This window comes from Neoarius graeffei, chromosome 19 (assembly GCF_027579695.1).
Source record: "Neoarius graeffei isolate fNeoGra1 chromosome 19, fNeoGra1.pri, whole genome shotgun sequence".
Classification (NCBI taxonomy): Eukaryota; Metazoa; Chordata; class Actinopteri; order Siluriformes; family Ariidae; genus Neoarius; species Neoarius graeffei.
In genome coordinates, this window is record NC_083587.1 from 44,664,655 (window position 1) to 44,689,676 (window position 25,022).

The window sequence follows — 25,022 nt, forward strand, 5'->3', positions numbered from 1 at the left end:
GTCTTTGGACTGTGGGGGAAACCGGAGCACCCGGAGGAAACCCACGCGGACACGGGGAGAACATGCAAACTCCACACAGAAAGGCCCTCGCCGGCCACTGGGCTCGAACCCGGACCTTCTTGCTGTGAGGCGACAGCGCTAACCACTACACCACCGTGCCGCCCCTGCTGAGATCATACCAATCTTAAAAGGGGAAACTCACTTAATAAAACAATTCAGTCAGTTTTTTTTTTTTTTTGGCTGCCTATTTCAGAAAACATGTGCTTCAATAAGCCATTCAGATTTGGCTGTCCTTTCCCTGTCACAAGGTAAGCTATTTCGAATTATGCCGCAGCCTCTCCTGAGTGTCTCCATCCATGACTTGAGAACTGCCTTTAAGAATGAATATTCACGAGGAAAGAGCTACCTGATTGGTCAGCAGAACAGGAGGGTAGGGTGAGCAGTGGCTCATTGTCATTGACAGGAATTGCTATGGGTTGCATCCGGCGTCACATCTGCCTCATTAGATATGCAAGACATGAAGTGGTGGTCAGCTGAGCTCACTGTTCACAAAGTGTCACTATCGCCGAGGCATCTTGCTAGTCATTAAAATGCCCTGTTCGAATCAAACAAACTGTGAAACTGATAAAAGTTTCTTCCAGGTTCCCTGTGAAGTGACAGAAAAGCGTGAAAGGATTTTACCAAAAAATGATGAGAATGGTGGCTCTTGAACCTTTCGCTGCGATGGAAGGGCACCGAGTCAAAGAACACTTGAGTTTGCAGCAGGGCTTTGAACCAGAATTTTTTTCCTATTGGTTCGTTCCGAACAGAAACGGAATTTTAACGTTTCCGGTTTTGGGTTCCACCATTAAATAGACGTTCCCGAACCGGTTAGAACAAAAAAATTTCGTTCCCGGAACGGTTAATTATGTTCCCTGTCAGCTGTTTAACAAATGGCTATAAAATTATGTCTCTGTCTCATCCAGCTTAAGCCAAATGTAGGCTAATTCTATTACAACCTTCATTAAATAAGACAAGAAATAATTCAAAACAATTATTATTTCAAATGTTGGCGATTTGGATTCTCAGTACGTCTTCCCACCTACACAAACAGAAAAAGTGCCAAAAATGAAAGATAATTCGTTTAGTGTGTTACCAAAGGCTAGTCAGGCCCTATGCATTGATAGGCTAACAGAGGTTAACGTCATTTAATGTTCGCGAGCCTCTCATTAACGTGGACAAATATATAGATATCGTGTTTGAAATTAACGTTTTTGAATAATGATAGACTGCAATATTTACCGCTTATTTAAGATGTGGAGACGTGATAGTAGTCCACCCTCCCGCTCTCTCCATTCAGTCAGCGAACGTCACACAGGAAGTGAACCCCAGCGGGTCATAGAAACTTGCGCAGGAGAAGAATGACTTTTTTATTTGTAGGCTACGGAAACTTTGAGGAACGAAATAAAAAACGGTATTAACCGGTTACCATTATTTTTAATAAGCGTTTCTGTTCCGGAGCATAAAAAATAATAAAGTTTCTGGTTTCATTTCTGTTCCATGTGAAATAGAAAAAGTTTCCGGTTTTCGTTTTCGTTCCTTGAACCGGTTCAAAGCTCTGGTTTGCAGTGATCACTTTGTGAAAGGTTTGTAAATTCCTCCGATTTATTTTGTCTGGATTCACAAATGACTTATCGCCATTTTCCATAATTCCGTGATGTTTTGAAGTTCAGGAGCCGCTTCAGTCCTCAGATGTGCTTTTGTTTACTGTTTGATCGTGGTCGCCATATTGTAAACTAACGCGTATGTTTTCACTTTATTTATCAGGATGTCTTAGCAATAGATGATGACGGAGATGAGGCTCCTACACTGGACTAGATAGATAATCGAGACGATCCACAGAAACACAAAAGCAGAGCTCATGCGTTAACGGCACGAAAGTGCCTCCCCGGTCACGCAGTTACAGTGAGCCGTGATAACTTCTCCGTCCTGTTTCACCAAGACCCAGGTCTTTAAAGGGATTTCTGTGAATGTTTGCGAATGATTTACCCAGAAGAGAAGAGCAGGGATGATTGAGAATCGAGCGGTTGTGGTTTGTTTACACCCAGATATTAAAACCCGTAGCGTCCTAGCAACTGTTGTAAAGACGCGTATAAAAAGCCCAAAAATTCCTACTTACCCGGGCATAAGTGATAGTGTTTTTCTTGTAGTGTCCTGATCCTCAGATCTTTAACCCAGCCACATGTTAAAAAATAAATAAATAAAAGTTGTTTGCCTCCATGCTCTTCCAAGTTATCATCTGTTTGTCCGTGTAGAACAGGGGTGGGCAATTATTTTTTCCATGGGGCCACATGAGAAACAGAAAATTTTGTGGAGGGCCGGACCAAAAGGCTGAACTAAATTCTGCATAATATTAATTGTATTTCTTTATATAAAGCAGTAAATAACATTGTTTTTACAAGCTGCTAAGACTGGTAAGAGTATGGAAAAAACGAGGTTGCCTTACAAAAAATGTAATTTATTCAATCAAATTTCCCAAAACAATGGTTAACAAAATGTGAACGTTTGTACCATTTTTTTTTCAGTCATATTCACCCCAAAACACAATAAAGACATCACAGTATTGTCTTTCTACTCCAAATATCAAGCAAGATACATCATATTATAATAATGATGCCGTGTCAATTCGGTGCAGGTATCAGATCTACAGATCGGCTCGGGCTCCGGCGCCTGCTGGTGACGTCACACTATGTGATTGGCTGGACCGTTTGAAGGATGACGTACAAGTTTGCGGTTGGTCTGGACAAATTACGGAAGTAGTTATCGCGGGATTAGGTTTTGTGGGATTTCATGTCATGTTCATGCCGCGCGCATTGCGTTTTTGTTGAACACAACTTCAAAATAAAAGCAATGCACATTCAGTCCATGCATGAGGTAAAATTAGAAAATACGTTTATTTTGTAATTTCTAATTAATCTTACGCGGGCCGGTCAGAATGAACCAAAGGGCCGGATGTGGCCTGCGGGCCGTAAAATGCCCAGGTCTGGTGTAGAACGATGCCTGCAGCACCAGGTAGTGTGAGATGTCGGGGAACTCAACAGATGGATCATTTTCCAACTCGTAGGAAAAATCCTTCTTTGTTAACAAGTAAGTATCTATTCCATCGCAAAGAGCAACTTTCTGAAGGTATCTTGACCGTGCACTGGCCTCTAAACTGCGAAAATAGCCAGAGACGGTTTCACTAGCTCTTTGCATAACGGCAGCCAAATTGGTTTGCCTGACCACCACGTCGTTCACGGGAAGAAAACTCGCAAGCAAAAGTCACGTGACCGAATACAACCTATAGACCCTTTTCACGTGACGTCACGACAAACGCGGCCGCCATTTTGGACATGTACTACCAGTAGTTTACCACAGCCAGCATTGAGGAACGGCAGCAAAGAAAGTGTTTATTTTCAGCAAGACTTCCATCATGCCACTATATTGTTGTGCACCTGGATGTAGTAACCATCAACACACAAGGCAAGGGTTATCATTTTATCGGATCCCGACGGAAAAGATGGATAGCGGCCATTAACAGGAAAGATTGGCAGCCCTCGGCATACCAGCGCTTGTACAGTGACCACTTTGTTGGAGGTAAGACGAATAAAATTAGCCAGAAAAGGCATTACATTGCTGTTAACATTCTGTGGCGGCGAGTGTGTAACCAAATAGGCTAAAATAACCCATTGTAACCTCTTTGTTCTTCTGTAGTAGCTATTAGCTAACGACATTAGCTAGCGTCGTGTTCCTTTGCTGTTGGTAGACTGTAGGACAGATCAGAGGCAGTGTCCTACAAACAGCGCTTAATTTGAGGGGGAGCAAGCCGGAGCGCGCTCCGGAACCTCGGGCGTTGGCTCCGGCAGCTATTTACACTGGATCCGGTGATCCGACACCTCTTTTGACTATGTAACAAAAAAAAACAACCCAAATAATTAAATAAAAAAATGCAAGTTTATTTAGTGTTAATGTCTGATTTTGATATCTGTCTTGTTGGTGATTTCTCTCATGAAACGACATCCACAAAATATCTGCAGATGAACTTAATTTGCAGTGTTATTACAAAACATGCCCAGAAGCGCAGCGCCGCGCCCCCCTCCCCCCCTCTTTTTTTCCGCACTGGAGCCACTCATCCTCTGCGCTCCGGGACCTCCCACTTTACAAATTAAGCACTGCCTACAAATAAGTGTTCAAAACAAGAGGAACATGTATTTGTCTCTTAAATCCAGGCCGTTCCCTGTAATCTGTCACAACGGTTGGAGAAAGTAATGGCAAATAGTGAGTGCACAAGCCATAGAAGGTAAACTGTACACAGCGCCAGGGCAGTGTGATGGTATGTCTACTTTTAGATTGTGTTAGCTTATCAATGAACACACTCGTCACTCGACGAGTTTCACGTCTTTACAACGGATACTTAAATGTGTGTTAGGTATTATTGTTGCAGTCTAAGCAGTCATTGTAGCAGCTAGATGAGCGAGAACCGAAAGGGTCTGTGCCATAAACCGTTATTTTTGTACGGCGTTGCTAATGTGTCATTACTGTTGTTATTTCTCCCTCTGCTCGCCCTGTAAATGCCCTACGTCGCTGGATAGCGAAGGTGTTTTCTGCATCTCGCTCCTTTTTCTTGTATGTTCTCCGTTTGTCGCCTTCCTCGCATTCAAACCAATTCGAGCCGAAGTCCGCTACATGTCCAAAATGGTGGTCGCGTTTACGAAGGTCACGTGACTGAAAAGGGTCTATAGACATTCAAATCAGCTGTTTTGAACAGGGCTGTTTAGACCAGCCTTTCTCAACCGGGGTGCCATCTGGCTTCGTTAGGGGTGCCGTCAAAAAATTATATATTCTAACACTGAAATAAATAAAATGAATTACAATTCCAAAAAAACGATAGTTACACTAATGCAGATCATTGCCGCCTCACGCATCATCAAAATTTGTCTCACGGCCCCCTTTCCCATGTCACAACGTCACTGCCGGGGTCAGCGTATGGTCAGCATGACTGTGCATATTTTATAAGCGGGTGCCTTGAGAATTTGCATACTTCTGAAGGGTGCCGTGACCGAAAAAAGGTTGAGAAACGCTGGTTTAGACAGTGTGAGAAGGGAGCTGTGGTGCTTTTTCTTTGTGGTATTTTGAACAAAGCAGGTCACAGGCATTTCATTAAGTGCTCTGGGGACTGTGTCAACTTGTGGAAAAGGAGTACGTCACCTTTAACACATTAAATATAAATACAAAGTCAAAGGGATATTGGCAAATCATTGTAAATGTCACATGTGAACATTTTTCAGTCATGCATGTGCAATCATGGTACATAACTTACAGTTGTATCTCTTCATGCAGCTGCTCCAGCAGGGTCCTCATAACAAGGGTGGCAGTTGGTGCTGCAAGGTCGCAGAGCTGCACACACACTCGCCGGAGCACAGACAGGAGAGGCGGGCAGCTGCTCACACACACACACTGCAGCACCTCCTGTAAAGTGCGCGCCTGAGCATGTAGATGCATACTCCACAGCTTACGTGTGTTCATTGCCACTCCAATGTCTTGGACTGACAAAGCCTGCCAGGTAGAGAGAAAAATGAAGGTCATCTTTAAACAGCAAAGCCTTGTGAGTTAAAGCGATTAAAAAAAAAAAAAAAACTTTCTCTGAGGCGAGAAAACACAATCTCCTGTATATCTCAATATTTGCTAATAGAGTACTAACAGAGCCATATTATGAAATACTGAAGTTCAGATATTTCAGCGACAAGTTACAAAACATTACTGAGAGAAAGATTTTTAATGAGGGGGGGGAAAAAATAAGTATTTAATGAGAGAAAGGAATAAACCAACTGAATCACTATCAACTTCAAAATACTGAGGAAAGCACGTCAATATATTTCAATTTCTATATAGTCTACATCATAAGGGGTGAACGAGTCATAAATTCATGAGCACGCCTATCAGATAAATGAAAAATCCAATGGCTTGTCCGGTCCCATATAATGATTTCCCAGAAGTCCAATTAACCAGGCTAAAATGTGGCAACTATAATAATATATACTTTTTTTTTTTTTGGGGGCTTTTTTCACCTTTATTGGATAGGACAGTGTAGAGACAGGAAATGAGCGGGAGAGAGAGATGGGGAGGGATCGGGAAATGACCTCGGGTCGGAATCAAACCCGGGTCCCCGGATTTATGGTATGGCGCCTTATCCACCTGAGCCATGACGCCCCCATAATAATAATTTAATTCAAAAGTATGATAAGCAAATTGATCTCATTAATACACACTATGAAAAATAAGCAAAAATAAACGATGACTTTATGCAGCCGTGATCTTAGCCGTAATCTCGTCCTGAAGCGTCATGTTTGCGCCCTCAACAAAAAGGCAGAAAGTCTCTGGCTAACATTTTTGCCAATGAGCCGAGTGGTGTTCTCTCATTGCATGTAAAGACATTAGTGGGCTATGACACAGTTTTCATAAAATTGATAGTTTGGATTCTAAAATCTGACTGGCTGAACCGTATTTGCAGCCATTGTTATATTCCTGATATACATACATACTGTGACCACGTCATAATAATTGAGTTTTGTAGCAATGTCCCAAGTTTTAAACCAACAGAACTGTCACACTAAGCCAATGTTCTTTTGTAGAATGTCCTAGTAGTAACCAAAGCTTACAAGTTAACAGACTATATACTGTAACATAGTGGAAAAACTGTTTACTGCAAATCACGGAAACCCGATATTGCATTGAAAATAGTACAAAGACAACACATCAAACGTTGAAACTGAGAAATTTTATTGGTTTTTAAAAAAACGTATGTTCATTTTGAATTTGATATCCGCAACACGTTTCAAAAAAAGTTGGGACAGGGGCATGTTTACCACAGTGTTACATCACCTCTACTTTTAACAACAATTTGCAAACTTTTGGGAACTGAGGAGACCAATTGCTGTAGTTTTGAAAGAGAAATGTCGTCTCATTCTTGCCTGATCTATAATTTCAGTTGCTCAACAGTTCGGGGTCTCCTTTGTCGTATTTTGCACTTCATAATGCGCCAAATGTCTTAAAATGGGAGACAGGTCCGGACTGCAGGCAGGCCAGTTTAGCACCCGAACTCTTTTACTACTGAGCCATACAGTTCTAATACAATATGTGCAGAAAGCAGTTTGGCATTGTCTTGCTGAAAGAAGGAAGGCCTTCCCTGAAAAAGATTTTGTCTGGATGGCAGCATATTGCTCTGAAACGTGTATTTATCGTTCAGCATTTATGATGCTTCCCCAGATGTACAAGCTACCCATGTCATGTGCACTAACACACCCTCATACCATCACAGATGCTGGCTTTTGAACTGTGCACTGATAGCAAGCCGGATGGTCCCTCTCCTCTTTAGCATGGAAGACATGGTGTGCATGATTTCTAAAAAGAATTTCTACTTTTGATTCATCAGACCTCGGGACAATTTTCCACTTCACCTCAGTCCATCGTAAAAGAGCTCGGGCCCAGAGAAGGGGGCGGGGTTTCTGGATATTGTTTATATCTGGTTTTAACTTGCATTTGTGGATGCAGTAATGAAGTGTTTTCACAGACGATGGTTTTCTGAAGTGTTCCTGAGCCCATACAGTGATTTCCACTACAGACACATGTCTGCTTTCAATGCAGTGTCCCCTAAGGGCCTGAAGATCACAGGCATCCAACGTCAGTTTTCAGCCTTGTCTCCTGCATACAGAGATTTCTCCAGATTCTCTGAATCTTTTAATGATATTATGTACCATAGATGATGTGATCCCCAAATTCTTTGCAATTTTACATTGAGGAACGTTGTTCTTAAATTGTTACACTGTTTGCCCATGCAATCTTTCACAGAGCGGCGAACCTCTCCCCATCTTTACTTCTGAGAGACTCCGCCTCTCTGGGATGCTCTTTTTATACCCAATCATGTTACTGACCTGTTGCCAATTAACCAAATTAGGGTTTTTTAGTATTATACAACTTTTTCAGTCTTTTGTTCCAACTTTTCTGAATCGTGTTGCTGAAATCAAATTCAAAATGAGCATATATTTTTCAAAAAACAAACTTTCTCAGTTTCAACATATATTGTCTTTGTACTATTTTCAATGAAATATAGGGTTTCCATGATTTACAAATCTTCACAGTCTGTTTTTATTCATGTTTTACACAGTGTCCCAACTTTTTTGGAACTAGGGTTGTATTTAACAATGGACTTTATCGTATTGTTTTTTTCGTTGCTGTTTTATAAAAGCAGTAAGCCATATAAGGGTATGTACAGTATAACAGTGACTTGGCCAGCTAATAAGTTTTAGTCTGCTTCGCGTCGCGCCTAAGGACAGAGATTGTTTAGCGTCTGTTCAAGTTCAGTAATGTTCAAGTTCTCTTATCTTATTCACTCCAGTTGTATGTGCGTATTACCTGTGTGGTCTGCATGGGCAGCGGTAAAGGCAGTAATTCCGATAACAGACTGAGGCTGCTGTAAATGTTCTCTGGTGCAGCAGTAATGGAGTTGAGCACCTCTTTCAGCATGAGAGACCAGCTATTTGCTGCCACGGTTTCCTCAGAACCCGTCTCCTGCTCACTCACAGCGTGTGTGAAAGTCAGTAAGACATCAGTGATGTCGCTCTGCAGGCGCAGTTCCTCGGCATCCAGGCGCCCCAACGGCGTGGAGCATGCAATTGTATGCAGGGTAACACACACGGCTGGGACACGCACGTCCCTGAACTCGCATGAACCGCCATGCAGCAGCTCGCTTAGCATTGCCCGCATAAGCCTCAGCGCACAGGACGCCAGTGACATCATCATCATCCGCTGTGGCGTGGGGCCCAAGGGTCCATGCAATCGCCAGGGGGGTAGTAACACCGAGGTCAACTTTTGGAGGACTTTAATAAAGGTGTCCATTCCTTCAGCGCTGAACAGTGTGATCACTGCTTGGTTCCATTTCAGGTCCTTCTGCTGACCTTTATACACAAAACAGATTTATGATAAATATTCACTAGTGCTGCACACTTTCCTTTATTTTGAAGAATGTAGCTTTGAAGAAAGTAGGGCCATAATGATATGCATCGTACAATGTATACTCTACGTATATAAACTCAAAAGTATTGGAACAGCAAGGCCAAATCTTTTGTTTTTACACAAATGACATTTGGGTTTGAGATGAATATAAGAGCAGATCAGAATTTCAGCTTACATTACCTGATATTTATACACACACACATATATATATATATAAATAAAGAGAGGGATAGAGAGAGAGAGGTGAGGATATTACACAGTTACGATATGAAGTTTATCTTTGAGTGGTGAATGTATACATCATGAGTGAGTGAAGCGAACTAGTGAAAATATTTTCAACAACAGAAGATAAACTTCATATTTTCATGCCGCCGTATAATGTTCTTTATATTATATGGACACATCCACAAAAAAATACGCAAGTTAATCAAAAGAATTTTAATTTTGAACCGGTTCGCTACTTTGACAACGCGCGTCAAGTCAGCAGGAAAACATTGGCAGTGACATCAGCGGAGTGAAGATATTGGGTAAATAGGTCACTCAGATCAACGATGCATTTCGTATGACATATGAGAGTTTTTCAACACAAGAAGATAAACTTCATAGCTTCAAGCCAACATGTGATGTTCTTTTTATTATATCAACACATTAACAAACAAAAAGTGCCCAAATTTATCAAAACAATTAATTTCCTCACGAGTGAAACAAAGAATTATGTTACGGTTTTTGATCTCCATGTCCCGGATGTATGAAAAATACAAGTGGCATATCTCCCAGTAAAACACTTACGCCCATATATAAAATGTACAATTTAAATGGGAAACATGCTTCAGATACATTGTGTTCATTATAATTTCCAGGGGTGCCAATAATAGTGGCACATGTGTTTTTGTTGAAAATAATTATTTATTGATGAGGGATTTTTCTTTCTCTGATTAAATTTATTTCAGTTAAAGGTTGGATTTTTCTCATTTTTTCAGTGCAAGACGAAGCGAATTCACCAAAAGGTTAAGAGGGTAAGTCAAAAAGTTCTAAAACAGATGCTATAATTTCAAAAGGTGTGAAAGACATCCCCCAGGATTCTACAAAGAAGAAATTCTCCGATGGAAACACCGCTTGCAGAAGTGTTTAGACTTAAATGAAGGATATGTAGAGAAATAGCTTTGTTATTTTCATAAATCAAGATTTTTTTTCAATTTTTCTTAGGACTTTTTGACTTACCCTCGTGTGTGAGCGCATATATATATATATATATATATATATATATATATATATATAATTATCTGTAGCCGCTTTATCCTGTTCTACAGGGTCGCAGGCAAGCTGGAGCCTATCCCAGCTGACTACGGGCGAAAGGCGGGGTACACCCTGGACAAGTCGCCAGGTCATCACAGGGCTGACACACAGACACACAACCATTCACACTCACATTCACACCTACGGTCAATTTAGAGTCACCAGTTAACCTAACCTGCATGTCTTTGGACTGTGGGGGAAACCGGAGCACCCGGAGGAAACCCACGCGGACATGGGGAGAACATGCAAACTCCACACAGAAAGGCCCTCGCCGGCTACGGGGCTCGAACCCGGACCTTCTTGCTGTGAGGCGACAGCGCTAACCACTACACCACCGTGCCGCCTGCCTATATATGAGTGATTCCACGCTTATGGGTACTGAAATGGGGACATGAACTTATTTTTAAAAATTCACCTAAAACCATTTCTTTTTTTTACCATCAGGTCACAAAACATGTAATCTTTAATGAATGATATGTTAAAAGATAACTTTAATTTTCTGAGATGTAATAAAAACATATTTATATGCCAAAGTCAGAACGTAACAGAAGTGTTGTGGACATATATATTCTCAATTTTAACAATGTAGAATTACTTTTTGAAACAAAGGAAGGTGATGTTTTAGCAAATATAATTAATACACATGTGTAGTAGAATAAACATACACATTCTTTCAATAAGATTAACATGGTATATAGCTAGATTGTAATTAATTTGTAACAGACGCGAGATGGACAATCGTAACAGAAGTAATGTAACAGACATCATTTTGGAACTCATAGGCTTGACTTTGGCATATAAATGTTTTTATTACATCTCAGAAAATTAAAGTTATCTTTTAACATATCATTCATTAAAGATTACATGTTTTGTGACCTGATGGTAAAAAAAGAAATGGTTTTAGGTGAATAAGTTCATGTCCCCATTTCAGTACCCATAAGCGTGGAATCACTCATATATATATATATATATATATATATATATATATATATATATATATATATATATATGAACTGTCCAATTAGTTCGTAGTATTGCACTTTAGAATACGTTTATAATAAGTGGACAATTAAGAGTGTGTACATTTTACTTCAGAAATAAAATCTTTTATATATACACACATATACACACACGTACATTTTATATATATATATATATATATATATATATATATATATATATATATATATACACACACACACACACACACATATACACACACACACAAACACACATATATATATATATATACACACACACACACACACATGTACAGTTATCATAGATTTTTCATTTTCATACTGTTCCAAAAACAGAAGATGTATGTGTGCTTGTGTGTGTGTGCACGCACGTGTGTGTGAGTGTGCACGCACCTGGCACCGAAGCTGGTGGACAGGCAATGTGACAAAGCACTCTGAGAGCAGTAACAAGGCCCACTCCGTCTGGTGTCATTACATTTTCCAGATTCTGATACAAGGAACAGAATCTCAGTTATGCATTGGTAATCCTTAAGCAGTTTGCCCACAATATATTACCACTGGGTCAATGAACTGTATAAATGCATGCATTAGTCCTAATCATACACAAACACTGACCCTACTTTAATTTAAACATGTCTAATAACTGGTTTCATATAAACTATATATGAAATGATAGATTAATTATAGCAGTAAAAGTTAGGCGAATAGACCTCTATCAGTGGTGTGTCTTAACAATTTAAAATAACTTTTATATAATTCCTGTGGCATATTTGTGTTGTAACTTGCATACTACACAGGAAATGTCCAGTTAGTTCATCGTATTGCACTTTCGAATACGTTTATAAGAAGTGGACAATTAGAGTGTACATTTTACTTCAGAAATAAAATCTTATTGGAAAAGCAGCACTTTCATACAAATGTATTACACTTCTCCTTTAAACCCAAGACACCAGATGTCCTGTTACAACTGACCAGATACATTGACTGACCACTTGTTTAAGAGCTCTTCAGCTGTATCTGCATGATTTTATGTTGTGCATAGCTGGCACAGGATTGGCTGATTAGATAATTGCCTGAAACTGAAAAACATACAGATGTTCCTAATATAGTGGCCAGTGAGTGTATAGCTGTGTACTTTAGGACAGGCTCAGTGTAAATAGATTAAAATAAATAAGCAAAAATAACAACAACCACCTAACTACAATGAACACGTGCTGATGCTGTCATATCCGACCTCTCTTTCAGCTAATAATTATGAACCCTAAACCCTACCATCTTGTTCTATCGTTGTGGTTAAACAGACCTGTTTGATGTAATCAATAAGGGCTGGTATGCCACTCATATCAAAACGTAGCTTCTCCAGTGGCTCCAGCCATTTACTCAGCTCTGAAACAGAAGTCACACGTCACCAGTTTCACAAAGAAAACATATACAGTGGTGCTTGAAAGTTCGCGAACCCTTTAGAATTTTTCATATTTCTGCATAAATATGACCTAAAACATCAGATTTTCACACAAGTCCTAAAAGTAGATCAAGAAAACTCAAACAAATGAGACAAAAATATTACACTCGGTCATTTATTTGTTGAGGAAAATGATCTAGTCAAGTCAAATCAACTTTATTGTCAAATATGGTATACATGCTTGACATACAGCACAGATGAAATATCAGTCCTCTCTGACCCACGGTGCAAACTGGCAATGCAATAAATAAAAATAGAATAATTGAAAAAAAAAACCAAACAATATAAACAGTATAAACACTCTAGATAGGAACTAGACAGACTAAACACTCAAACAATATAAACAGAATAAATAAACAGTATAAACACTAGATAAGAACAAGACAGACTAAACACTCAGACAATATAAACAGTATAAAACACTAGATATGAACTAAACACTCAAACAATATAAACAGTATAAACACTAGATAACAACAAGACAGACTAAACACTCAAACAGACAATATAAACAGTATAAACACTCTAGATCAGGGCTTTTCAAAGTATGGGGCGCGCCTCCCCTGGGAGACGCCAGAGTTCTTCGGGGGGGGCGCAACGTGAGGAAAAATAAACCAGAATAAGTTACTATTGCGGACATTTAGCGAACTTCAGCTAGCCTTTACCAGAGACAAAATGGATCGATTTTTAGTACCTAAAGCTACAGTGAGTGAGGAGACAGAGTCTGGGCCAAACAAAAAAACAGACCCTCCAGGATGTTGCGATTTGCAACTTCAACGCAAATTCAACCAATCCCCGCGAATTCAGGGCGGTGTTGCAATTATACCCAATCACCGCAACTTTCCCGCAAATTTGACCAATCGTTGGCGTCGTCTTGAGGTGACGTCGACAAACTACCTTCCGCCTTACTTCCATGTATACGTTCAAGAGAAGCAGCATGCGCACAGCGTTGCCAGATTGGGCGGTTTCAAGTGCATTTTGGCGGGTTTTGAACATATTTTGGGCTGGAAAACGTCAGCAGTATCTGGCAACACTGCATGTGAGAGTCAGTGTTTATGTAGGCTTAAATTCTGTGACTGAAAGTGTGTTATGTTTACAGTGAAGGACTGTGTGCACTTTACATTATTTTACTTAATACAAGAAATTAATGGATGCCAACATTTTTGCCAAAGTGATATTTTATTTTCCATTGTTTAGGCAGCTTCAGCATCATACTGTGAGATTCTGTTCAAATTGTTTTTTTTCTTCTATGAAGCCTGAGCCATTTATTTTATTAATTTATAATTATTGTTTAATTTAGTCTTCAGGAGAGACTGCCTGCACACAGTACTAGTATTAATAGTTTTTTTTTTCTTACATGAAAGCTGAGGCATTTATATTATATTTTAAGGTGACTTCATGTTGTGCTGTGAGGTTCTCTGCACTTTAACTTTTGAACCAACAGGAGCATTTGGATAAGTAAAGCCTATTTTTCTGCATTTTTGTAGTCCTGGTAATCTTTTATATTGGTAAAGTTGTTTATAGGACCATTTCTCAGTGTCTTTGTTTTTTTTAATCAATAGTTTTTCAGTAATAACTTAATATTTAACATATCACTCAATTTTAATCACAAAAAGAGAAAATCGCAACAATTTCTCGCAACTTTCACTTCCTCCCGCAATGTAATCGCAACAAAAACCTATAAAACACCGCAACTTTCATCGCAATTTTTTGGAAACCCCCCCCCCCCCGCAACATCAGACATTTTAGCCCGCAACGATCACAAAAAAGGCCCGCGGAATCCTGGGGGGACTGGAAAAAGAAGGAAGTATGACCACGATTATTTAAAGTTTGGATTTTCATGGACTGGATCTGAAGATGCTCCACTGCCACAGTGTGTTGTCTGCCAAGAGGTGCTAGCTAACGATGCTATGAGATGTTTAAAATGTGTAAAACAAGATGTTTTAAAAAGCACAGATGTTTAAAATGTGAAAAAGAAAAAAATTAAAATGTGTACAACAACCATTTTTTTAAAAAATACGAATGGAACATTAAGTATAGCAACAACAAAAATTGTAAGGGGGGGGGCTGTTGTTTATTTGCTCTCCGAGGGGAGGCTGACTCTCCCACACTTTGAAAAGCCCTGCTCTAGATATTAACTAGACTCAACACTCATACATACACACACACAAATTGGTACAATAACCAAACAGTCAAGGGCACTTGAGGTATAGCAGGTAAACATGAAATAAGCAGAATAAACAAACTAGCAGCTGTTAAGGTGAGGTAGTGCGGAATAGTGCAAATGGGCGAGGTAAAGTGAGATGTGCGGTCCCTGAGTTGTGTGTTAATGAACGATGAGATGTATGTGTGCATGCGTGTGTGTGTGTTCGGGGGGGGGGGGGGGGGGGGGGGGACTGTGAGGATGACATGTCAGATGCTGAAGGGGTGTGTGCGAGCAGAATCTGTGGCGGGGGGAGGAGGGGCAGAACAGGGAGGGAGTTGAGCCTCCTGACCGCCTGGTGAAAGAAACTGTTCTTGATAATGATCCTGGGAGTGGCAGAAGTATGTGAACCTCTAGGATTAGCAGTTATTTTGAAGGTGAAACTAGTCACGTATTTGCAATCAGTGGGCCGACAATCAGGTGTTGACTGGGCGTCCTGTTTTATTTAAAGAACAGCGATCTCTCAAAGTCTGATCTTCATAACACGTTTGTGGATGTGTATCATGGCATGAACAAAAGAGATTTCGGAGGGCCTCAGAAAAAGAACTGTTGATGCTCATCAGGCTGGAAAAGGTGACAAAACTCTCTCTAAAGCATTTGGATTCCACCAATCCAGACAGTTTGTGTGCAAATGGAGGAAATTCAAGTCCATTTACCCTCCTCAGGAGTGGTCAACCCACAAAGCGCATTACTTCTAAGAAACTAAAGCCCTCTCCAACACTGACTAATGCTAAAGTGCATATCACGGGTAAATTCAGGAGCAAGATCAATGTAATTCTCCTATTTTATATTAAACTTGGGTCAAATATCTGTAACATTCTGCACAATTTTTTTTACCTTGCGCAATACCAGAAAAATTCAGTTGAAATCAAGGCATTTGAGGTGAATTGGTCCGCCTCTGAAAAAACTTGCCATTTGAATTTCCCGGCAAACATTGATTTTCGTGACGTCGCGTGCGGGACGCCTCCCTCTGAATCCTACGTCAGCGCTGGTTTGTTTATGAGAAAACGACCTGGTGGTTTTCTGCAAATTTATTCAACGTTATCATGTAATTATTAAAGTGGTTAACAGATGTATCGTCGGAAGGTGTAGCAACACCAATCTTGATGGGATTAGTACTCATCGTTTTCCAAAAGACCGGACTATGAGGGAGAAATGGGAGCGCTTGGTCTACACAGGCTGTGCACTGAAACCGTGCAAAGCTCTCGCAGCCTGCTGGCGCTTCCGCAGGTGACGTCACGAATCTGGCTCCAGACTCCCTTGGGATTTTTCCAGACGCGTTTTGTTATTTTATTTTTTTCTGCTGTAGACAGATGGCCTTGTGCAAAATTACCCTTCTGGATGAGTGTGTAAAGGGACATACTTTCATATAAAAAAAACCAAAATTGGTCCAGAATATGCCCTTTAAATGTTCATGAGTCCACCATCAGGAGAACACTGAACAACAATGGTGTGCATAGCAGAGCTGCAAGGGGAAAACTAGTGCTCTCCAAAAATAACATTGCTGCCCATTGAAAGCTTGTTAAAGATCATGTGGACAAGCCAGAAGGCTATTGGAAAAATACTGTGGATGGAGGAGACGGTAGAACTTTTTGGTTTAAATGGGAAGACGCTGCATTCCAGCATTTTTTTTTTTGGTATATAACTTGCATATGTGAACAATGGCCCAGCAACAAAGAAGTTCCCTACTGAGCTAATCAAAGGGTTCACTGCAACTCAAGAAACATAAGAGAAGAAAATAAGAAATTGATATGCTAAAATAAAAAATAAACAACAATGACTTAAGGTCTATTTAGGAGAAATCCATGTGCACGTCCTTTGAAGGAGTCAAGGCCAGATACAGACATGTTGCCAACAATGTGATCAGGAAGACTGTTCCAGAGACGCACAGTTGAGTGGATGAAGCCTCTATCCAGTGAGTTGATTCTGGAGTCAGGTATGGTGAGTGCATGGTCTGGCATTGAATTGCTAGACCTTGTCACACGTCTTCTCTTCAGTGGAGGAGGGAGTAGCATGTGAAGGTCTGTTGGACAGTGCCTGGTATGCATTTCGTAGAATGTCAGCATAAGAACCTTATCCCATCTGTGAAACATGGTGGTGGTAGTATTTTTTTTTTCGTTTGTTTCCGGTTGAGAGTACGTCGTGCGCGTTCTGGCTGTCGCTTCTCACCAGAGCTTTTTTATTTTATTTATTTTCTATTTTTTTTCTGTGTGTTTGTGTAGTTTGATGTTTGTTTGAGTGTTTTTGTCCGCCAGTTGTGGTGTAGCTCTGGACCTAGTTTTGGGCGTCGGTTCCCTCCAGGCCTTGGTTCGCCGTGGACAATGCCTGTGCTCCCAGCTGTGGACTGCAGTGAGCTCGTTGCTCATTTTACATCGTGGTTGTCCAGCGCTCTGCGCTTTAACGCTTGGCGTGATGTTCTGAGCGATGTTGCTCGGTGGTGTCGCGGCGGCTGTGCAGGCGGTTTGGGACACACCAGCGCTCTGCATGGCGGAGCTTCTCTGCTCGCTGTGTGGATCCACAGCGTGGTGTTCGAGTGATGTTGCTGACGGCGTCACGGCGGCGGTACTGGAGATGTGGGACTTGTTTTCGTGCGCCTTTTGGTGGGACTGTGACTGCTACACCACGGGAATTACATCCTGACCCCTACTTGGTGGACTTTTTACTTTTTATTTATTTATTATCTTTTTTATTTATTTATTTATTTTTTTCTTTCCTTGTCTATATTGTAAAGCGTCCTTGGGTTTTTTGAAAGGCGCTATATAAATTTAACTTATTATTATTATTATTATTATCATGATTTGGGCCTGTTTTGCTGCATCTGGGCCAGGACGGCTTGCCGACGACCCAAAACACAAGTCGTTGTACCAAAGAATGGCTAAAGAAGAATAAAGTTAATGTTTTGGAATGGCCAAGTCAAAGTCCTGACCTTAATCCAATCGAAATGTTATGCGAGCAGTGCATGTGAGGAAACCAATCAGCATCCCAGAGCTGAAGCTGTTCTGTACAGAAGACTGGGCTAAAATTCTTCCAAGCTGATGAACAGTTACCGTAAACGTTTAGCTGCAGTTATTGCTGCACAAACGGGTCACACCAGATACTGAAAGCATTACATTACAGGCATTTAGCAGACACACTTACCCAAAGCAGCCTGGGGAGCAGTTAGGTGCCTTGCTCAAGGGCACTTCAGCCATTCTTACTGGTCCAGGGAATCGAACCAGCAACCTTTTGGTCCCAAAAACTACTTCTCTAACCATTAGGCCATGGCTTCCCCGGTTCAAAGCAAAGGTTCATATACTTCTGCCACACACTGATATGTAATATTAGCTCATTTTCCTTAATAAATAAATGACCAAGTATAATAATTTTGTCTCATTTGTTTAATTGGGTTTTCTTTATCTACTTTTACGACTGATGTTGGATCATATTCATGCAGAAATATAGAAAATTCTAAAAGGTTCACAAACGTTCAAGCACCACTGTAAATTATAGACTGGTTACAACATTAACACAAGATTTAGATATAGTTTTCTTTACTGTGTAGTACAGAGGCCCTGAAGCGCAGGTTGTGAAAAAATATTGAAGTGCTATGCTGTTATTTAGAATTAATACGCAATTTCAACTCAATTCATTATTTTCACGTGAACACGTATTTTGTTATTTTGACTTAATAACTCGTAACTTCAACTTAATTTGTTATTGTCGGGGGAAAAATGTTGACGTGCTATGCCATTATTTCATATCTTGTTATTTCTTACTTAATTATTTCAACATCTCAGTATTTTGACTGAACACGTTATTTCTACCACAAGTTGGGTTAAAAAAAAAAAAATGCTGAAGTGCTATGTTGTAATTTTGACTTAAAGTGCTGATGACACGTTTTTGACATCTTTGGCGATGTTTTATAACATAAAAAGTAATTCCCGATGATCCATATATTAATTCACGAAGGCGCCTATTTTACAAGTTATGATAAAAAACGCGGCTATTTGGGCAAATTTGACGGGGCTGCAGCACCCAGGAGACGAAGGAGGAGGAGGAGCTATATGACGTCAGCGAAAGAACCTTCCTCCTAACTTACCAGTTTGTTGTTGATGTGACAGGTGTTCAGTTTGTCATTGTTAGTATTATTATTATACATTATATATATATATACACATTATATATATATATATATATATATATATATATATATATATATATATAAGTTATTATGCCTTCGCGTTGTGTTGCCGGCTTTTGCTCCAAAACCTACAAGGATGGGGTAAGTTTATTCAAGTTTCCCAGAGATCCCGAGCTGCATGCGAAGTGGGTGAAGCAAGTCAGGCGCACTCGTGACAAGTGGGAGCCCTCACCAACATCCGTCCTGTGCTCTGAACACTTCGATTTGGATTGTTTTGACACCCTTCCCAGCTTAAAAGAATCTCTTGGGTGTTCAGTTCAGCACAAACGTGTGTTACTAACCATCAGCAGTGCCTACACAGTGTTGCCAGATTGGGAGGTTTCCCGCCCAGTTGAGCGGTTTCAAGTGCATTTTGGTGGGTTTTGAACATATTTTGGGCTGGAAAACGTCAGCAGTATCTGTTGCCAGATACTGCTGACGTTTTCCAGCCCAAAATATGTTCAAAACCCACCAAAATGCACTTGAAACCGCCCAACTGGGAGGGAATCCTCCCAATCTGGCAACACTGCCAGTATTCCGGAGGGGGTCTACTAGTAGCTATGCCGGATCCAAAGACAGTCCTCCTGTCAGAACATGTGTTGTGAAACGACATAAGATAAAGGTACGTAGAGCTATAGATTCTACATGATAATCATAAATGTAATCATAAAGTCGGCGTGATATCAGTCATGTATTTGCTTGTGAAAGCTTGCGGCTTTCATGTAACCGCCGCCTAGCAACGAGAGACAAAGGGTAAAGAGGGTAGGCTATCATAGATTCTATTCGGAAGAGATCAACACAATTCTAGACTCCCAGAAGAGGAAGAGCTAGCACTGGAGAGTTCACCGGCGTTTTCATGCGCCATTTCCATTGAGTAGAACCAGAGTAGAACAGCCAGTGGACCACAGCGTGTTCTTCCGCTGACGTCACAACATGGCCGCGAGCCACGGACCCAGTTTTCTTGCGCTGTGCAATTAAAAGTTGGATATTTGCGTAACAACAGCTTCTTTTCATGTAATTATAACAGAAATCTAACATGTTTGCCATGTTGTATAGTTTATTTAAGAAACTGCATAGAGTCATGTTCGTGTCATCAGCCCTTTAATATCACTTTTGTTATATATTATTTCAAAGTAATTTTGGAAATGCATGGTCATTATTTCAACTTAACTCCTTTTGTGTCCTTATCTTGACATACCTCAGTGTAATATTTTGACAAAACACATTAATATACTGTACAACAACTTAAAATTTAACATCATCGTACTTCATTTAATTTTCACAACTTTCGTGTTCAGGTCTTCTGTAGGACGGAATCATAAATGGCTTTGGTAAAAATTTTAAGTTGCTTGGAAGCAGATTTATGTCTCACCTTGAAGTTTTGCATTGTTCTCGTCAGCTTTGCATATACTGAGTAATGGAGCAGCATAATGTTCCATCATTCTCAGCTCAGCGGCGGACTGGATCACCAGCAGCACCAGCATGCAGGCGTAGTTGTATGTTACAGACTTTCTGGCTTTTCCCTCTCTAAATATAAATCAATCAATACATTGAAGCGCATATACACAGGATAAACCCCAGCTTGTTTGTCTTGTGTCTACTGTGTGGTGTATGTGCGCTCACCCCTGTCCGTCTCTGGCGTGATGCTCCAGCAGATTGACCAGGCAGCTGAGATTAACGTCCAGGCTGAGTACGTGTGTGACTGCGTTTCGTCCCGTGCTGCTAAAACTGATCAGATACAAGCTGTGGAGTGTAGACAACACTTCTGGATTGTCACCTTCTTCAAGCTCCAGGCCATTCAGCTCTGCGACGGCTTGCAGGGCGTGCAAGGCGTGCATTAACCACACCCAAAAGCCATCGTCCAATGAGCTCTCAGTGCCAGTGGCAGCATCTTCCCCCTCTGCCTCCAACAGAGGGGTCATTGGGGCCAAGTGTGTAAGGGGAGCCAGGTGTGTGAGAGGTGTGAGCAGACGTAACAGGATGTTGGTGGGCTCGTGCTGGCTTAAGAGAAATAAGAGGCCCTGTTGAGATTGGGACAAGAAACGCAGCAGCTCTCGCACAGCCTGCAGTACTCCCACGTGGCTGCAAGTGGCCGGAGAGGTCAAGACAACCGCCAGTGATTCCAAGAAGTGGGTAGCATGCATATACCTGTACAAAGAAGAGATTTCTATTACAGATTTTGTAACTGTCCAATATCTGGCTAACACGATCGCACAAATGATAAGCAATGAAAATACTGGGCCTCGTTTATCAACCTTTCAGTAAAGTTGTGGGTCAAACAGAAAGAAGAAATTCTTCATACTCACGTGTGTATGTTTTTCAACGCCGATCACTCACTCGTAAATTACCGAGTGCGTTCAAAGCATGTCCGATTTGCATTGAGTGAGGCTCAAAAAACTCCCAACCATCGCAGTGTATCGACTACCACAGGCACACACTAACCTTCTCCTTTTATAGAACGCCATTACTTTTGTCCTAATTAAACGTCTCGTCTTGTTTGTTTTAGTTGAAGTATGGATTCTGGACTTTCCCAAGAACTCTCATAAAGATACAAACATTTTTTCAGAATTAACTAACCGATTTACAAATAAATTGATTCGTGTCCAACTTCATAAATGAGGCCCCTTGCCTTTATATTACTTTATTATGATCTAATTATCTTATTTACAGAAAAGTGCGTGTGTAAGTCCAATAGTTTTGGCTAACATGGTCCTAAAAATCACAAAAATTACTACTTCTTTTGGCTGCTCCCGATTAGGGGTCGCCACAGCGGATCTTTCGTCTCCATTGCTCCCTGTCTTCCGCATCCTTCTCTACCACACCTGCCACTTTCATGTCCTCTTTCACCACATCCACGTATCTCCTCTTTGGCCTTCCTCGTTTTCGTTTGCCTGGCAGCTCCATCCTCAACGTTCTCCTTCCAACATGCTCTGCATCTCCTCTTCTCAGGATGTGCCCGTACCATCTCAGTCTCATCTCTCTTAGCTTAATTCCCAAGCTCTCCACATGTGCTGTCCCTTATCCTGTCCAACCTCCCATTGCAAACCTTAACATCCTCAACTCCGCCACCTCCAACTTTGCCTCCTGTCTCTTCGTTGCTGGTCTCACTACTGTCTTATACATCTTACCTTTCACTTTTGCTGGGACTTTCCTATCACAAATGGCTCCCGAAATCCTTCTCCAACTGCTCCACCCTGTCTGCACTCTCTTTCTCACCTCACTATCGCAGCCCCCATTTTCCTGCACAGTTGACCCCAGGTACTTGAATTCACCAACTTTCTTTACGTCTATTCCTTGCATCTTCACTACACTCTCATCCCCGTTCTCACTGACGCACATGTATTCTGTTTTGCTCCTGCTCACCTTCATTCCTCTTCGTTCCAATGCATACCTCCATCTCTCCAAACCCAACTCAACCTCCTTTCTACTTTCACCACACATCACAATATCATCCGCAAACATCATGTTCCATGGTGACTCTTGCCTCACTTTGTCCGTCAAGCTATCCATCACTATGGCAAACAAAAAAGGACTCAAAGCAGATCCTTGATGGAGTCCCACCTTCACCGTGAACCATTCAGTCGTTCCAACTGCGCACCTCACTGCTGTTTCACTGTTCTCATACATGTCTTGCACCACTCTAATATACTTCTCATTCACTCCACTCTTTCTCATACAATACCATAACTCATCTCTCGGCACTCTATCGTATGCCTTCTCCAGGTCTACAAACACACAATGTAGCTTTCTCTGGCCTTCTCTGTACTTCTCTATTAACATTCTCAAAGAAAAAATTGCATCCGACGTGCTCTTCCTTGGCATAAACCCGTACTGCTGTTCACAGATTGCTACCTCTCTTCTCAATCTCGCCTCCAATACCCTTTCCCATAACTTCATGGTGTGGCTCATCAATTTTTTCCCTCTGTAATTACTGCAGCTCTGTACATCTCCATTATTCTTGTATATTGGGACTAGCACACTCTCCATTCATTTGGCATTTTCACATTCTCTAGGATCTTATTAAACAATCTCGTTAGGAACTCCACAGCCGTCTCACCCAAACATCTCCAAGCCTCAATCGGGATACCATCTGGTCCGACTGCTTTCCCAGTCTTCATTCTTTTCATGGCTGCCCTCACCTCATCCTTGCTAACCAAAAATCACAAAAATTACTAACAGTTAAAAAAAATAATACCGCGAGTTGGCCTAGGGTCCGCCTCTCGATCGGGAGATTGCGAGTTCTACTCATGGTTGGGTCATACCAAAGACCATCATAAAAATGGTATCCGCTGCCATCTGGCAAGGCACGCTGCAATACAGATGCGAGTGGGGAGTCAAACTCTCGCGGTTACCAAAGGACTAGCCCCCCACTGTAACCCTAGCTATGTAATAGACGAGAGGCCGAGGGCTACGGAGATTGGCGCCGCCCTATGCGCCACATGGCGTGGGAAGGACTTTGATTTGAAAAAAATAACGCTTCATTAAACAGCTAACACTTTACAAGCCGTACAAAAAGCGTGGCTAGGTTTACTACATGTAGCGAGATTTACTGTAGCTAGCACGAGCCTGATTATAATGCCTGGGGTGTGGCTGTGTGTGAATCACCTATAAAGTGCTGGATAAGGATCATCTCGCTCTGGAGGTCCAGTAATGCGTGCAGTAGTGGGAAAAGCCTTGCCAGGTGGCTGCACCATGCAATGAGGCGCTGTTTCCAGCAGGTGGAGCAACTCTTCTAGCAAACCTTGCAGCCTCTCCAGATCAGCCTCTGACAGAGAATTCGATTCCAGCAGCGTGTCCATGTCCATTGGGCTCTCTGGCTCTGCCTCGATGTTTTCCCGGTCTCCCTCCTCTCCCTCTCTGTCAGTGCTTTCTCTCTCCCTCTCGCCTCCTTCTCGTTCTCCAGCCTCACCTTCTACGGGATGGTGCTCAGCCCACACACCTGCTGTTTTCTGAAGGTCAGTCAGCACTTCGTAAAAATGTCCCTTCTGCATGATGGCAGCACCCGCCGTCGCCACTCGAACAGTCTGGTCCAACAGAAACAGCTCGAGCAGACGCTGGTAGCCACTGGTCCCTTCGCAGTCTTGTTGATCCGCTCTAATCAGCGCCTCCATGCCAAGGGGTTCGCTTATGATGCTGTCGAGGGAGCGCAGAACGCTGAGTTTCAGTGTGGAGGACACGTGATCGGCAAACAGGAGGTCCAGCAGGAGACCCACGATTCCTTTCTCCAGCAGGGCCTGCACAGTCTGAGCACCGCACTCGGCCAAAGAAGACGCCAGTTTGGTGCCTGCTTTCAGTTGGCGCAGGTTCAGGGCAATGGGCTGCGCTAAGGCGGAGTCAAGATTCAGAGCTGTGGATGTCCATTCAACCAGCACTTTCAGCTGCTCCTTCTGACCCTCTAGGTCCTTAACCGCCAAGAAGCTCAATCCTTTCACTAGCAAAGCAGAAACTTCTTCTAATGCTGTTATCCAGCCTGCACCACGCTCCGAGTCTGGCCCATCTCTCCAAGCCTCTAGTAGTTCTGACAACTTGGATGCAGACTCGGCCCATGGCGACGTTGGGTCCTGAAGCTGCGTGACCTTAAGACAATTCAACTCTGCCTCATAGCGTGTGATATGGGGTGCAGTGAAGTGCTGGAGGGGGCGGAGTTCCCGTTCGTAGGGATCATACTGGACAGTGGGTAGCGATGCGAGGTCCTCAGGGGTGCAGTCAAGGTCGAAAGCTGGCAGTTTAAACGCCCCACTCTCGAGATCCTCCTCATCACTGGAAATTTGTTCATAGCCATCATCACCTAAAGAAAAAAGTTAACATCTGGCAAGGGAGCGTACGCACAGAATAAGCTATTATTTCATAATAAACTAAACTACTAAGAAAGCCCAGCCCGCATGCAACATC

The 25,022-nt window shown here is 41.8% G+C and overlaps 1 protein-coding gene across 3 annotated transcripts in view; it reads right to left on the reverse strand.

Moving 5' to 3' along the window:
• The window catches only part of virma (vir like m6A methyltransferase associated), a 62,682-nt gene that overhangs the window by 14,714 nt on the left and 22,946 nt on the right, over positions 1–25,022 (reverse strand). For all 3 annotated transcript variants that reach the window (XM_060900139.1, XM_060900138.1, XM_060900137.1), the window contains exons 8-14: positions 23,736–24,918; positions 20,754–21,278; positions 20,503–20,657; positions 12,610–12,692; positions 11,700–11,793; positions 8,431–8,972; positions 5,339–5,574 (exon numbers count right to left, since the gene is read on the reverse strand). In XM_060900139.1, the coding sequence (XP_060756122.1) occupies positions 5,339–5,574; positions 8,431–8,972; positions 11,700–11,793; positions 12,610–12,692; positions 20,503–20,657; positions 20,754–21,278; positions 23,736–24,918 (2,818 nt within the window). The remainder of the gene's footprint in view (positions 1–5,338; positions 5,575–8,430; positions 8,973–11,699; positions 11,794–12,609; positions 12,693–20,502; positions 20,658–20,753; positions 21,279–23,735; positions 24,919–25,022) is intronic.